This window comes from Crocodylus porosus, unplaced genomic scaffold (genome assembly GCF_001723895.1).
Source record: "Crocodylus porosus isolate Cpor-Errol unplaced genomic scaffold, CroPor_comp1, whole genome shotgun sequence".
Lineage (NCBI taxonomy): Eukaryota > Metazoa > Chordata > Crocodylia > Crocodylidae > Crocodylus > Crocodylus porosus.
In genome coordinates, this window is record NW_017728918.1 from 58,408,663 (window position 1) to 58,423,608 (window position 14,946).

The 14,946-nt window shown below is 42.4% G+C and overlaps 1 protein-coding gene across 1 annotated transcript in view; it reads left to right on the forward strand.

The window, feature by feature from the left end:
• CD109 (CD109 molecule) overlaps positions 1–14,946 on the forward strand; it is a 106,885-nt gene that overhangs the window by 41,004 nt on the left and 50,935 nt on the right. The window contains exons 6-10 of the mRNA XM_019538158.1: positions 9,008–9,047; positions 9,990–10,071; positions 11,319–11,415; positions 11,993–12,128; positions 13,114–13,223. Of these exons, the coding sequence (XP_019393703.1) occupies positions 9,008–9,047; positions 9,990–10,071; positions 11,319–11,415; positions 11,993–12,128; positions 13,114–13,223 (465 nt within the window). The remainder of the gene's footprint in view (positions 1–9,007; positions 9,048–9,989; positions 10,072–11,318; positions 11,416–11,992; positions 12,129–13,113; positions 13,224–14,946) is intronic.

Sequence of the window (14,946 nt, forward strand, 5' to 3'; positions counted from 1 at the left end):
CCCACACATCTGAAAAAGGACTTTTTGTTGTCCTTGATGCTTGAAGCTAGTTGGAGTTCAGTTGCAGCTTTGGCTTTCCTGGTTTGCTCCCTGGGGGACCAGACCAGTGCAGAATAATCCTCCTTGGAGGTGAATCCCATCCTCCATCCTTTTGTAGGCCTTTCTTTTTAGCCTCAGGAGGTCTGCCAGGTCCCTGGAGAGCCAGGGGGCTGCTGTGCCCTCTTGCTGCCTTTCCAGCAAGATGGAATAGACTTAGCTTGTGCATTGAGGGTCGGTCCCTTGAGGAGCAGCCACTCTTCTTGAACTCCTCTCTCCCTGGGGTCATGGTCCCTTAGGGCCTGACTGACAAGCCTCCTGAACTTGTCAGAGTCAGCTTTCCTGAAGTCAAGGACTTCTGTGTTGCTGACTGACTTGCCAGCTTTACGACGGATGGTGAAAGTGTTCAGCTCGTGGTCGCTGTCACCCAGCTTCCCATCAATCACTAGGTCGCCTGTTAGGTCATCCGCTGTAGCCAGTACCAGGTCGAGCAGCGCTTTGTCTCTTGTTGGTCCATAGACTTCTTGAGTCAGGTGGAGGTCATCCACACATGATAGAAAGCTTTGCAACCGTTTAGCCCTGCTCCCAAATCCCTGTAGTGCCTCATGACCCAGCTGAGAGTGTTCTGAGCCATGTCATTGTTGCCCACATGAATAAGGAGCATGGGATAGTGGTCTGTGGGCTGGAGGAGCTTAGGGATCTTCTCCACAGTGTCTCAGATGTGGGCCCTTGGGAAGCTGCAGGCTTCCCGGGCTAAGGGGTCAGAGCGGGAGATTACCCCCTCAGTCCGCCACAGGAAGCTTTACAACTGCTCGGATTTTGCTGAGTGATCCTCCAACGAGATGTCCGGGTAATTGAAGTCACCCATGACATATCTAACCATCCTCTGGAAAGCTCACACTTCCTCACATGAGCTGCCATCACTGGGGAAAGCTGCAGATCCCGCTCTATCGGCAGCCTTATTTGGGGTCTAGAATTGCAGAAAGCATCCAGGGGATAGCAGGATTCCCCTTCTCTGTGCCCCTTTGGCAGCAGGACCAAAGCACCACATGCTGACCCATGAGGAGACCTGGTGTGGTCTGCCTCCCCTCAGCACATTGTCTGGAGGCTCTAGTGCATTTGGATTCCCAGTTCCCCACCCAAGCTAACTGTGGGGGGGGACCTCTGTGTGATTTCACTGAGCAGATGGCTTTGGCTTCAGCATAGCTGGGGGGGTCTGTGCACACCAGGGTCCCATCCTGTGCCACCTGCCTGTCCTGTGACCTGATACTTGAGAGGGAAGGAGGGTAGTACTAGGCTCCTTCCAGGGACAGGAGAGGGGGAGGCCAGATGGGCAGGAAGTGGCAGGGGCGGCAGGGATCCTCATTGCCACATCACCCCAGCCATCCTGACAGAGTGGACATACAAGTTTCTAGCTGTCACATCCCACCAGCTGTCACACATTTAACACATGATCGAATTTCATTGCTTAATAGGACTTTCCCTGCAGGCTGGGGAGCGCGGGAGGCCTCTGCTCTAGCACCTGCCCCCGGGGGAGGGGGGCATGATTGGCAGAGGCCCCTGGGCCTGGGCCCCATAGGCCTGTGTATGAATCCACTCCTTTAAGGGAGGTGTGAGGAAATAAGTATATAAGGGCAGACTTAAACATTCCCTGCTTGGCAGCTGGTCTGTCCCCACTGCTTAGCCCCTCTGCAAGGAGGTAAGCACTGTCTTAAATAAATTTGTTTTTGAAATGGCATGCTGCTGAATTCACAGAAGTTATGGAGAAGTGCTTTGAGTTTGAAAAGTTTGAGAATCAGTGCTTTAGACAATCTTACTTGTCCCTGTGAATGCAGATGCACAAAATCTAGCTCTGACAGAATCCTTTTGAGCTGTTTAGTTTAGGAGTTCCAAAAGGTTTTCATAGCTTGGGGCACATTTAAGTACATAGACTGTCTTCTTACAGACCATCAGGAAGTCCTTTGCAAAATATTAGACACAAATGGAATGTTTTTGGAGAGCCTTTGACATATTTTAGCCCCTGTCTTGTTCCCCATATACATAGAAGACCAAAAAAACTTGAGACATCCACAACTTCCCTCACAGCTTGTTTGCACAGTCTAATATGTCTCACTGCTTAGGAAAAATACCTAAGCATTTTTCATAAAATAATTTGGTTAAATATTCTATTTATTCCATCAACATCAGTTTTAGTAAAATATCCTTGTGCCCCTCTGTTTCTTCCATTCTTCCAAATACAGGCAACCCCTTCTTAACACTGTTTTGCTTAGCATTATTTTGCTGTGACGCTCATTTTAAATGGATACCTGATTCCACTTAGCGAGTTTCATTGTAACGCTCATGGTTGCCAGCTTAGGTCATTATAAACACTTGCAGTTGCCATCTTGAGTCATCAAATATTTTTGGTTTTACTTAACACTCGTTTTGCTTAATGCTCAGTTTTTGAGGAACTAATTAAGAGTGCTAAGCAGGGGTTGCCTGTAAGTCCTCTCTTTCTGAGGTCAACATCCTTTAAATAAGAGAGAGTTTGAATAGGGACAAGGTAACTGATTGTTGGCCAGTGGGTGCCTTGTAGCCAGCTACCTCCTCTGTGCTGTCTGAGCTGCGTTTTTCCTGCTAGAGACAGTAAACACTTGCATGGCACTCCTCACTTCTACCGTATGACAGGGGAGTGTTGGTACCTGCCACTTTAAGGGCCTGAAGCCAGCAGCTGGCAGGTGCCTGATGAGGGCAGCCATTTTGGATTCAGTGCTGCCCATATAAACAGGGCATTTTGCTGCTGGAAGGCCAGGCAACAATATTGCCTGGCTGCAAGGCTCATGGTATCATCTGGAGGTAAGGGAGGGGCTGTAGGGGATGGTCAGGAGGCTCCTGGTCCTAGGCATGACTTAAAACTGCACCCTGTTGGGAGTGGGTGGTCTGGTAGGGCTCCCAGTGGTACGGGAACCACCAGGAAATATCAGGCCAGTTACCACCCTGGTGAAAGGTGGGTCGGGGCGCCTTAACCCCAGCTCCCACCTTTGGGTGGGTCAGGTGACAATGGAGGTAGAGGGGACCAGGCATGGGTATGGCCAACTGAGCCCACCCAAGGAGGGAAGCCCCGAGACCCTGAGTAGAGGGGGTGGTGTGGAGCCCCAAGTAGAGGGGGAGAAGAAGTAGAGGGCTGAGGGCCCAGTACACATACAGAACCTGAGTGTTACCCCGAAAGGGGCCCGAGTGTGCTTAGACCTGGTTGGGTAATTGGCTGGCCCCTACCCCAGTAAGGGTTGTGGGAGAGGCCCAACTGATGGTATGTCTGCCACCCAAGGAATGGACTAGCTAAGCCTATGGCCAAAGGATGCCCTCTCCAAGAGGGAGGAAGGAGCCGTAAGTTGTCAACGTGAGAAAGAGACCCTGTGAGAGAGAGGTGGGGTGAGTGAGGCCCGAGTGAGAGGCAGGCGGTATGACTGTGTGTGACTGAGGTCTGATGGCATGGCTTAAGCATGCTCCGGCTGTAGCCCGGGGCACTGTAACATCTGGATGCCATCTGTGAGGCTTGGGCCGCGGTGTAGGGGAGATACAGAGTCGCGTACACCCTCAAATATGGGGGTGCAGTAATGGGCAGCCTCCCGCCTTATTTAACAGCATATTAATATTCCAACAAGGTGTGGCAAGTGAGACAGGCGGGCGGCATGCCCAGAGGCATGTGGCGGGGCAAGCTGCGGCTAGCGGGGATACCCACTTTGCTACATACCCCACGCATAATGCAACACCTGTAAGCACTTATACACATACATTTTTGTGCAGGGACATGCTGGATATCTGGCGCATTGGAGCAGACTCAATTAATCCACGCACAGAAAGTGGTGGCGGTATGCTTTTGAACCTTGGGTTCTCATTCTGTCTCCAAACCTTCTCTGCTGTCTGCTGATAACTACTGAGAACCATTTTAGGTGCACTGCCAGAGGCCAACTTCTTGACCTGTGATCCCTCAACCCTACCTGTCTCGTTTGGGCCTCACCAGCCCTTCGCAGAGGGGATTTTGCCCTCTAGAAGGATCACACCTGTGCCTGGTCATGCACTCAGAAAAGTTGGATCCCTCTTTCCATGGAATGGGGCACGTCTGAATGGTCAAAATACTGTGAGATCATAAGTATTGGTGACATTAAGTGGGTTATAAAAAGATAACAGAAAGATTTATTAGAGAAAAAAAGAACAAGCATAAGGAGTCGGTAACTATATGTTGAGATAGATGGAGGTCTAACAGTAAACAAACAAAAGAAAACAGCAGAAGAACGTTAACCTGTTCTTACTTTAGACCTCAAATCCAAAGTTACAGTCCTTAGCCAGATTTACTAGGTTAGACTGAAGACCCTGCCTCTGACCCTTCAGAGTCTTCTGCATCCTCCTATTAGCTTCTTTGCTTAGTTTGCTTTTCTTAGACCAGGGATGTTCAACCTCTGGCTCATGGAACCATCACATCTAGCCCGCGTGGCTCCCTATAGGGTGAGAAATTTGGCGGTAGGGGAGCAGTGGGTATTACAATAATCACCACCCCCCTCCCCACCAAATTTTCAGACCCCAAGTCTCACACTGCCATTTGCAGCTAGGCCACACCCCTTCTCCCAGGGGTTTGGTTTGGGAATAGGCCATGCCCTCTTCACGCTTGGGGCCAAGCCATACCCCCTTTCCACATGGAGCCAGGCCATGTCTCCTTTCCCCAGGGGTTCTGTTTGGGAGTGTCTACTGCATTGTAGACCTGGCTCTTGGTGTCTCTCTAGAGATCCTGAGGAATAAAAACATGCCAAAGTAATTTCCCAAAGGAAGCAATTGCACACCAGATCCTGTGGTGGATCTCCTCATCAATGTTCACTCTCTGAGAGAGGTGTCTACCGAGAAGAAGTGCTTGACTACCTCCTAGGGTGTTTTCCTTGATGGTAACTTTGAGACAGAGGTCACATTCATGACCGTTACCTCTTCTAAGTGTGAACAGTTGAGGGTTGCTTAAGTTAATCACTGGTTTACTGACACCTTCTTGGCTGTAATATAAAGGTACATAAATTTTACATTTCTGTCAAATACTATAACACAGCAGTACTTAACCCCCATATCTGGTTCACAGAGCCGTGGCAACTCCCAGCCAATGAAGTTCTCCACAAGTCAGTAAATTTGGTACTGTGGGAGCAGTGGCAATCAATACTGCCAGCCGGCCTCCACCATCAAATTCCCAAGCCCTGTGCTTCCAGATCAGGGCCAGACCAAATGTCCCTTCCACCTGCCCTTCATACAGCCAGGTTGGGGCTAGGCTATGCCTCCTTCTCCCATGTAGTTGGGTCAGAGCCAGGAACACTTCCTCCCTGTGTGGATCAGGGCCAGGTTAGGCCAACTGGCTGAATCTGGCCCATGGAGGGACTGGGCACCTTCTGTCTGGCCCGTGAAGCAAAAAGGTTGAGTGCCACTGCTGTGATGCATATGTATAGGAGAACAATATGACTGAGCACAGCTTTGTACTAGCTGCAATTAGAGAGAAAACCTAATTTGGGAGAATATCCATGTATGTCACAAGGTGAACCCCCAGAAGTATCTTTGTCTTGGGGTGGATCCATGACAGTCATGTATATACAACTGCTGCCTTCTGGGGAGATCACAGAATGCAAATTATGTAAAATATTTTTTTTTCTTATTCATAGTATATTTAATAGTTTATCTCAATTGTTATAGATGGGCACTGGTATTGCTTCAAGATTTACTAGAGTAGGGGTATCAAATGCATTGGACTCCATGGACCAGATGAGGTATGCGGGCCCAGTCCACAGGCTAAATCAGGCCCATAGACTGGCCTCATGGGCCGGGTCCAACATGCAGGGCTGGTCCAGTGCAGGTGTCTCATGTAGTGTACAGCTGGGACCACACTTGGCCTTGCACATCACGTGCAGTGCACACTCAGGACTGGTCCTGTACACTGTGTGCAGTGTGTGGTGATGGGGCTGTTGCAAGCTGTAGTCCAGTCTTGGTTCAGTCAAAACCCACCACTGGCCAGATGATAGTCTGTGTTTTGGATGAGACCTGTGTGCTGTATTTTTCACACCCCTTTACTTGAGTGATATACTGTTGAAATCAATAGGAGGCTGCATGTTCTACAAGTCCATGCCAGGAGATTCCAATGCATAGTCCAGTATAGTTATACAATAGCCTTATACAATAGCTTATGTAAGAAAATATTTATTTTATGCTACTCTTCAAAATAATCTGATTCATTCAAAAGAATCACCAAATGTTTCTTTGAATTAATTTAGTCTAGGTAGGGTCTGCTTATAGTCAGTTGCAATGCAGTGTAAGTTCAGGAATTTTAAAATGTTGCCTGCTAGGTGCCAGTATAACCAAGAACTCCCGCCCCCCCTGCCTCCCCCCCCAAATAGACAACAAGGATAAAGCATGCAGCAACACTGAAACCTATGTGCTTTTAGCATTTCTGCAGAAAAGTTCATTTATGTTCTTTGGCAGTAGTGCAAGGCTTTTGCAGCTTTCAGCAATCCAACATTGTTTTGCAGCGATGCAACATTATCTCTCCTTGACCAAAAGTCACAGTGTTGTTTCCAGGCCTATAGAGACTTAGAAAGGGTTCTATTAAGACAATATTTACTAGCAGTCAGCACAGCAGTTTCTGAGCTACCCACAGTAGTAATATTACTTCAATTTTGACCTTTGTTATATGGTAAATTTTAAATGGCAACTCGTGCACCCAAAAGAACACAATAATATTTTGTCTTTCATAGATAGATAGATTCTGGCATTTCTGCAGGGTTCCAACTTCTATCTCACCAGCACTCCACTTGACACCAGCTGCCAACTAAACATCAAGCCATTTATTACTACCCTTTTAGCCTGATGATCCAGCCAGTTTTCTGTCATTTTATAGTCCATTCATCCAACCTGTAATTCCTTAGCTTGTTTTCAAGAATGTTTTGGGAGACCATATCAAAAGCCTTGCTAAAGTCAAGGTATATCATGTCCACTCTTCTCCCCACATCCATAGAGCCAGTCATCTTGTCCTAGAAGGCAATCAGGTTGGTCAGGCATGACTTGCCCTTCTTGTATCCGTGCCTGCCTTCTTTTCCAACTGCTTAGAAATGGATTCCTTGAAGACCTGCTCCATGATTTTTCTAGAGATTAAGTTGAGGCTGACCAGTTTGTAGTTTCCTGGGTCCTCCTTCCTCCCTTTCTTAAAGATGGGCACATTATTTGCCCTTTTTCAATCATCCAGGACCTCTCCCAATGACCATGAGTTTTCATCATGTCCAACCCCATAGCTTTGTACACATCCATCTTTTCTAAATAGTCCCTAACCTGTTTTATTGCTGCTGTTGTCTGCTCATCTCCTCCTCAAACTGTACTGCCAGGTACAGTAGTCTGGGGGCTGACCTTGCCTGTGAAGACTGAGGTGAAAAAGGCATTGCGTACTTCAGCCTTTTCCACATCATCTGTCAGTAGGTTGCCTCCCCCATTGTGTAAGTGACCCACACTTTCTCTGATCTTCCTCTTGTTGGTGACATACTTGTAAAAACTCTGCTTGTTACCCTTGCTAGCTACAACTCCAATTCTGGTTTGACCTTCCTGATTTCATCCTTGCATGCCCAAGCAATACTCTTATTCTCCTCCCCAGTTGTTTGTCCAAGTTCCCATTTCCTGTAAGCTTCCTTTTTCTGTTGTAGCTCACTGAAGAGTTCCTTGCTTCCCTGATTGCTCCCACCTTTCTGATTTTGGGTGAGCTAGTACCACCTGCAGCAGTCGGCAGTAATTTCTTAAGGCCATCTTTAGCCAGATCACTCTTTGCTAGCACTGCAAGTCCTTTATAGGCAGAGAATAATGGATTAGAATTTAGTTTTAAATTGTATGGCCCTGGTGGATTGGCTTGTATGTTTTCCATCAAAACACAGTGAGGTACACAGTGTGAAGCAGTCCTGGAAAGCGATAATGCTAAAAGAAAAGTAGGGGTGGCAGTGGGTTACAGCTTAGAGGGATTTACAGAGACCTAAATCATCACAATTGTGTGGGTAAATGTGGAAAAAGATTACTTTTTATTAGACAAAATAAGGAGGTAGCTGAAGAAATTAAAAAACTGGAAAAATGGAGGAAGAAGCCTTTATCAATTTTATACATTGTATAGAGCTTATTTCTTACCTCCAGCTTGTAAAGCAATCAGCAAAAGAGTCAGAGCCAAGGTCAACACTGATATAACTTCACCAAAAACCCTGCAGCACTGCAGTGTACACAGGGCTAAAAGAATCTTTCAGATTTTTTTGAATTTTTCAATAATTTTTAAGACTAGTTATGGAATGCTGTGTCTGATTCTTATCCTATATTACAAGGTCTTTGAAACTTGGCTAATTTCTCTACTGTTTATATTTATGGTGTGTAGCACCGTGGAGCACTGGATCCTTAATTGATGGACTCATGGGCTAGGTACAGACATTCAGGAGGTGGAGGTGGAATCTAAATTCCTTGATTTTCTGTAACCAGCATAGTTTAGATCAGTAGCGAACACAACACTCATTTGCTCTTTGGTGAGGGACAAATCTTAGATTGTGTTTCACTGTTTTAAAGCCAGTCTGTGTGCACCACACTTCTATTCTGTTATAGGTATATAATGGTTTTGTGTGCTGAACTTATGTTCTGTTATGGTGTATAGACTGGTTTCTGATTACTTATACTTACTTACTTATACCAGTAAAAGTGTAATGTCTGTACCTGGTCATGGTGAAACTGCAATTGAGTAAATAATGTTTGTCTTCATAGACATTATAGTACAATATTGGTAGTTGGTTTTCTCAGTATTTAAAATGACATTTTTTCAACAAATATAACTTAATGGGGTTGCCCAAACTCTTGAATCGGTTTTCTTGAATGAATGTGCGACTAGGCCCAGAGTAGATGTACTGAACCAAATAATCTAACCACAGTTTACATACCTTCTTGTATTTGTTTTTTATAGGGTCAAACTTATTATCAAAGATTTACTGTGGTAGAATATGGTAAGTGTTGACTGTGTGTTTTTAGATGCAGAAAATAATCTTATTTCTGGCAGTAGGAAGGTTACATGTTGAGAGGATATTGAGACTCAGCTATTACAGTGATGGGTGTCTTTTTTTAAAGTGTGCATAATAATACAACTGTAGATTTAAAGTGACTTCAGTGAAGAAGACCCTTTTATGTAGTTTATGGTTACATAAAAAAGATTCTTTTATGTAAATTAAGAGAAACTACTTTGAAGTTAATAGAGTTGTATTTGTGTAAATGGGTGCGAGAGAACCCATTCCCAGCACGAGATTTGGAAGATAGAAGGCTATTTAGGAAACTCATTTTGTAAATTTTATTTTGTTTATTTCTAAGTATGTGATATTGAGAATAATTGCAGGAGATGGGAAGGATTTGAGTTTGTTTGTTCATAACCAGTAGCTACTATGGGGTATGGCTTGTATGGGATGTTTCCTGAGCATCTGAATGGATGATTCCCACTTTCCACTGTGGAGAAAGGCAGAAACTCCAAATATGCCTGATCATATGCTTCAAGGGAACATTCCTTTTCAATTCTGAATGATCATCTGTGTGAACTGAACACAAGTGAATTAAACTGTATCACCTCTATGGTCTTTTAAATTCACTGATAGCAGTGTGGAATCACTAGGTTAACCGATTTCATCTCTCTTGATATGACTTGAGGAGAAAAAAGCAGTGATATGTTGGGTCCCAGTCTGTACAGACAGACCTCTGTATCCTCTTGGAAATCTATTTAAATCATAGGTCTGAGCCTTTAATTCATACCAGTTTTAGTTCAAAAGATTTGTCTTTAGGAAGCCATAGAAATATACTCTGTATTATAGAGAAATATTTGTCGGTGATACTTTCTCTTCTGAGTTTGAATTTAATACTTTCCTCTTAATATTATTTAAATTTTCCATTTGAATTTTTTTTAGTGTTGCCAAAATTTGAAGTTACTCTAAAAGCATCATTATATTCTTCAAAAGGTGCTGATTTAGCGGGTACTGTCACAGCGAAGTAAGTAAATCATAAATATACATGTTTCTCTCACAATTGATATGTGTCTTAATAAATCATAAAGTAGATATTATAAATCAAAATGTGGACATAAAAATATCAAGTCATTGTTTCCTTCAAGTGCCAGTTTAGCTATTAAGCACAGTGTGTGTTTCACGTGGTTGATGGTACATGACTAAAGACATTTAATATCTGCTTTTATAAAATGACAGACTTTTAAACTTAAGATGGCATGGAGCAGTTTATAGTCAATAATATTCTTATTGAGCTGCATCTTATTTGAAACATTTTGTATTGGATTTTTTAAAAAATGAAGCTATAATTGATCAGGGAGGAACCTTAATTAATTAATTAATTTTGCCTGATTCAATCCTTTGTCATCATTTCTTATAAAAGTTTGTTAATTTGAAACGAATACTATTTTGAAAGGAAAAGTCAAGATGTTTTATTTCAAAAGCATCAACATAAAATTATCCAACTTTTATGTAATATTCCATATCCCCTTTTCTCATACTATTTACCAAACTCAACCAGAATTTGGGAATAGTTTAGGCACTTCTCAAGGTGAATTTTAGCGCATTTAATTTTTGGCAAAAATTTTTGCCCAGCTCCATTTTGTTGTTGCTAATCCATGGAAGTATGACAGACTTTAGTAATGTTGCATACCTCAGTTTGCCTGACTAGCTTGTATGCAGGACCCCCTCCCAATGTACACAGGGGTAGGAGATAGCTGCCACTGCAGCTGGCAGAGCTCTCCTGGCCCAGTGTGCATTGGGATGAGCTCCTGTTCTCCTTGTCAACCCCTGTGCTAGCACCTCTGGGGAGCCTGCAGCAGGCCAGAACAGGGTAGGAACTGCTCTGTATTGGGCTGCTCCCAAGAGGGAGCACATGTAGACATGTTCCCAGTGTAGTTTAATCTGCTTAATTTGTTCTACATTATACAGGTACTTGGCATAGATAAGCATTGTTTTATAATAGGTCTTCCATGTGGTTGAGGGGGGGAAAGGACAGCATTTTCCAATTCTGTGTTCACCTCTCTGCCATGATTTACAAATTCATCCTCTTACTGAGAATAAATCGATTGCAGCTTAAAAAGTCATCTCTTTTCAAGTGGTGCATGTTCTAGATGTTTATATAATTTAAGGGGGGGTAAAATTTTGGTTTACTTTTTTGTCATGAATCCTTAAGAACTCCAAACCCATTGGGTGATAATGCTTGCTCTAAGTGTGCTTGCATGTTCCTTCCAGGTATACTTATGGAAAACCAGTGAAAGGAACTGTAACAGTCATTTGTTCTCTTCTCCTCTATTGGAGAAACCAGCGAAATATCACACAAACAATGGAGGTGAGTTTTTGGTTGACAGGTTCCTAGTGTGATAGATTTATAGATTTTAAATCTGTAGGGCCAGAAGGGACTGTTGTGCTGATTTACCTGACCTTTTGTATAATGCAAACCTGAATATTTCACCTAGTAATTTATGCATCAACTCTGAGCCTGATCTTGAGCATACCTTCCAGAAAGAAATTCAGTCTTGATTTAAAGGCTTCAAGCCATGGTGGATTAACTATGGCCTTTTGTGGAATCATATCTTTCAATTGTAAATGTTTTATGCAAGGCATCAGACTGCTGTATTTCTAAGTGAAATATCATGAACAAACGTTATCACAGTAAATATATAATGGTTAATCATAATAACACCATTATAAAATGTTGCTAGGATTTTACTGTAACTGTTGTTGAAAAGAATGCTTATGAAAAACAAGAACCTCTAGTGTTGATATTCTATAATTATAATTTTGTACTGAACTTTACACTTTAACCAGAAATAATTGATAAGGAATAAAAAGCTGTTCTGATTTTAGGTGCTTTGAATGGGGGGGAAATGAAGAAACAAATTAAGACCTTATTTTCTTTGTTGCAGATAAATGGATCTGTGAACTTCACTTTTAGCTACCTGGAGATGCAAAATTTAACTAATCAAAATCAGTGGTATGGAAGTGACTTCATGGATGGAGGACCAGTAGAGATTACTGCTATAGTTACTGAATCATTGACAGGTATGTTATTTAATATAAGAACTAGGTATAGAAATTTACATTTTTACCAGTATAAGTGATTGTAAACTGGTCTATACCTGTAACAGAACAGAATTTCAGCATGCGCAGACTGGTTTAAAAATGGCAGAACCTGGCCTAAGATTCACCTCCCCTCTTTCCCCCCCCCCCCACAACTAAAGGCCGAACGTATAGGTGTGTCTACACATTGTCCTATTGTGATGTAGGGATGTGCTATGTTGCCGTATGGCATGCTATGGTGACACAGTGATCACGTGGGTCCACACATGATTGCCAGCTACGTTGCCATAGTGGCATGCTCCCTGGTTAGTGAGCCAGTATGATGACGTAGCGGCAAAATTTAAACCATGTGCTATGAGCACAGCACAGTAAACACCCATACTGTGTTGTGTTTTAGTACTTCTAAAAGGTGACATGTAAACATGCTGTGTGTTCTGCTCTGTTTGCTACTGATCTAAACTACGCTGATGACATAAAACCACGAAACTTAGATCAATTTCACCTCAGGCTTTTTGAATGTCTGTACCTAGCCATGATGCCTTTCTGTAGAAACCAAATACTGAGCTGTAATGTAACAGCTTATTACGGAGCTTAAAAAGCACTAAAGCAGGATCATATGTTGAAGGCGAAGTATTTTTATTGGTGTTATCCTCTTACATAACTATATCGTTTGAATCATTGGAGGAATTAAGGAGCATGCATCTGACATCCTGTTTGGGTCCATGGCAAAGATGTGGGATGGATCCATGGAAGCACTGTTCAGTGTTGTGCATCTACTGCTAAGGGGAAGGATACCTGTATACTAACACTCGGTGGACAGGATGGTGGCAACGAAATGAATTGGGCTGCTGGAATGACCATAAAAATATGATTACCTAGAGCATGAAGAGGATCAGAGAGAACTTGTTTAAAATATTTTTTTTCTAATAAATAGTAATAGTTTCTTCTACGCATGGTTTTCCAACAGGAATCTCCCAAAATTCAAGCACCACTGTATTTCCAAAGCGGAGTGACTACATCATTGCATTTTCTGACTATCCTAAAGTTCTAAAACCTTCTCTGAACTTTATAGCTACTGTAAGTTCTCCCATTTAATTGTGGTTTATTCATGTGAATACAAAGATGTCAGAGTTGTTTCTGTGCTTTTCCTTAAAAGGTTAGGTTAGGGGATTTACAAATGTATATAATCCATTTTTTTTTATTTTCACTTCAGTTTTTTTTTTTTAAAGTAAATTATCTTTGGTTGATTGAAATCTTTGCGCTGTAATGTTTATAACTAAAAAGAGTCTCCAATTTAGGTATCCAGGTTGTTCACGAGCCCTGATTTGGTTTTTCTTTAATTTCATTATTGGTTCCTAGACAGACATTGGGGAACCCTACTTAATACCCACTTTCAATTTGACATTAAGCAGTTGATGACTGCTCTTTGAGCATGATTATCCCCCCAGGATGCCTGTTATCATGTTTCACCATATTTCCTCTTATTGCCTCTAAGAATGTTGTGTGAGATGGAATCAGCTGTATTGGATGCACTCTGCTGAATGAGATGCACTGCTCAGCCCCATCCACAAGGGCTTTAACCTGTTATAGATGGAAATCAGGTTGGTTAGACATGCATTGTTCACAATAAACCAATTCTTCTCTACTGGTAAGGAGAAAATTGAGAAGATCCTCCTTCCATCGTTGGTTTCTGCACCATCTGTAAGAAAAAGTTGTCCCCATGAAAATCCAACAGCTTCCAAGACAGTCTGCATACTGCTATATTATCTTTCAGCTGGTATCACTGTAATTAAAATACTCTACAAGCACCAAGTCCTGTGATTTGTACGCTGGTTTTGTGGTCTACAGTTCGCAACTGCCATGCCTTCACCTTTGCAGTTTTCCCGTTTTACCTTAACCCAGACACTCCTACTTCATTGTGTACCTCAGAATAAGTATATATAGCTTTAATATACGGAGTAACACCTCTTCCTTCTCCCCCCGCCTGACCGCCCTAGACATGCTATATATTAGTCTATGTCAATATTTTCATCAGTTGAATTATCCCACCAAGTTTCTGTTATCTTGACTAGTCCCAGTTTTTACTTATTTCTTACATTATAATGAACATTGGTTATCTGTAGGGATCCTGGTTTTCTCTGATTAAAAAAATTAAATCCCAATTTTTGAATGAACTCCCCCCACTCCAAATCCACATTTTCCCATGATTAAAATAAAACACCACTATATATGGTGTTTTATTTTAATCATGGGAAAATGTGGATTTGGGGTTATTTTTTTAATCCAAAACTAGGGTATTTTTTTATCAGCAAAAACCAGGGTCCCTGGTTATCTGCATATGGTTAAGTGCATAAGTGCATACACTGCTTAAATAAATAGGAACTCTTGTCTATTATGTAATGTAATGGCATGCCCTTTATCTACATAAAAACTGTCAACTTCAGGGCGGGTTCTAGATCTGCTCCTATCAATTTTAAGACTGTTATTAGAAATATAAGAGACCCTGAGAAACACAGTAACAAATTTTAATGAGGAGCAGAAAGCTCAGTACAGGCTGTTCCTATAGTTAATTACATTTGTGCACATTGTATTTGTATAATTGTATATATCAGGTAAAGAACAATTTGTTTTTTTTAATGCCAGGGTCATTCACTTAAACAGAATGTACTGTATTAGCTTTGCTTATCTTACACATGATGTCAGCATAGAACTATCTCTTATTTCTGCTGTGAAGTGGGAATGACATGAAAAAGTAAATGATTTAAGACATACGCTGAATCTTCACATGTTGCAAGGCATC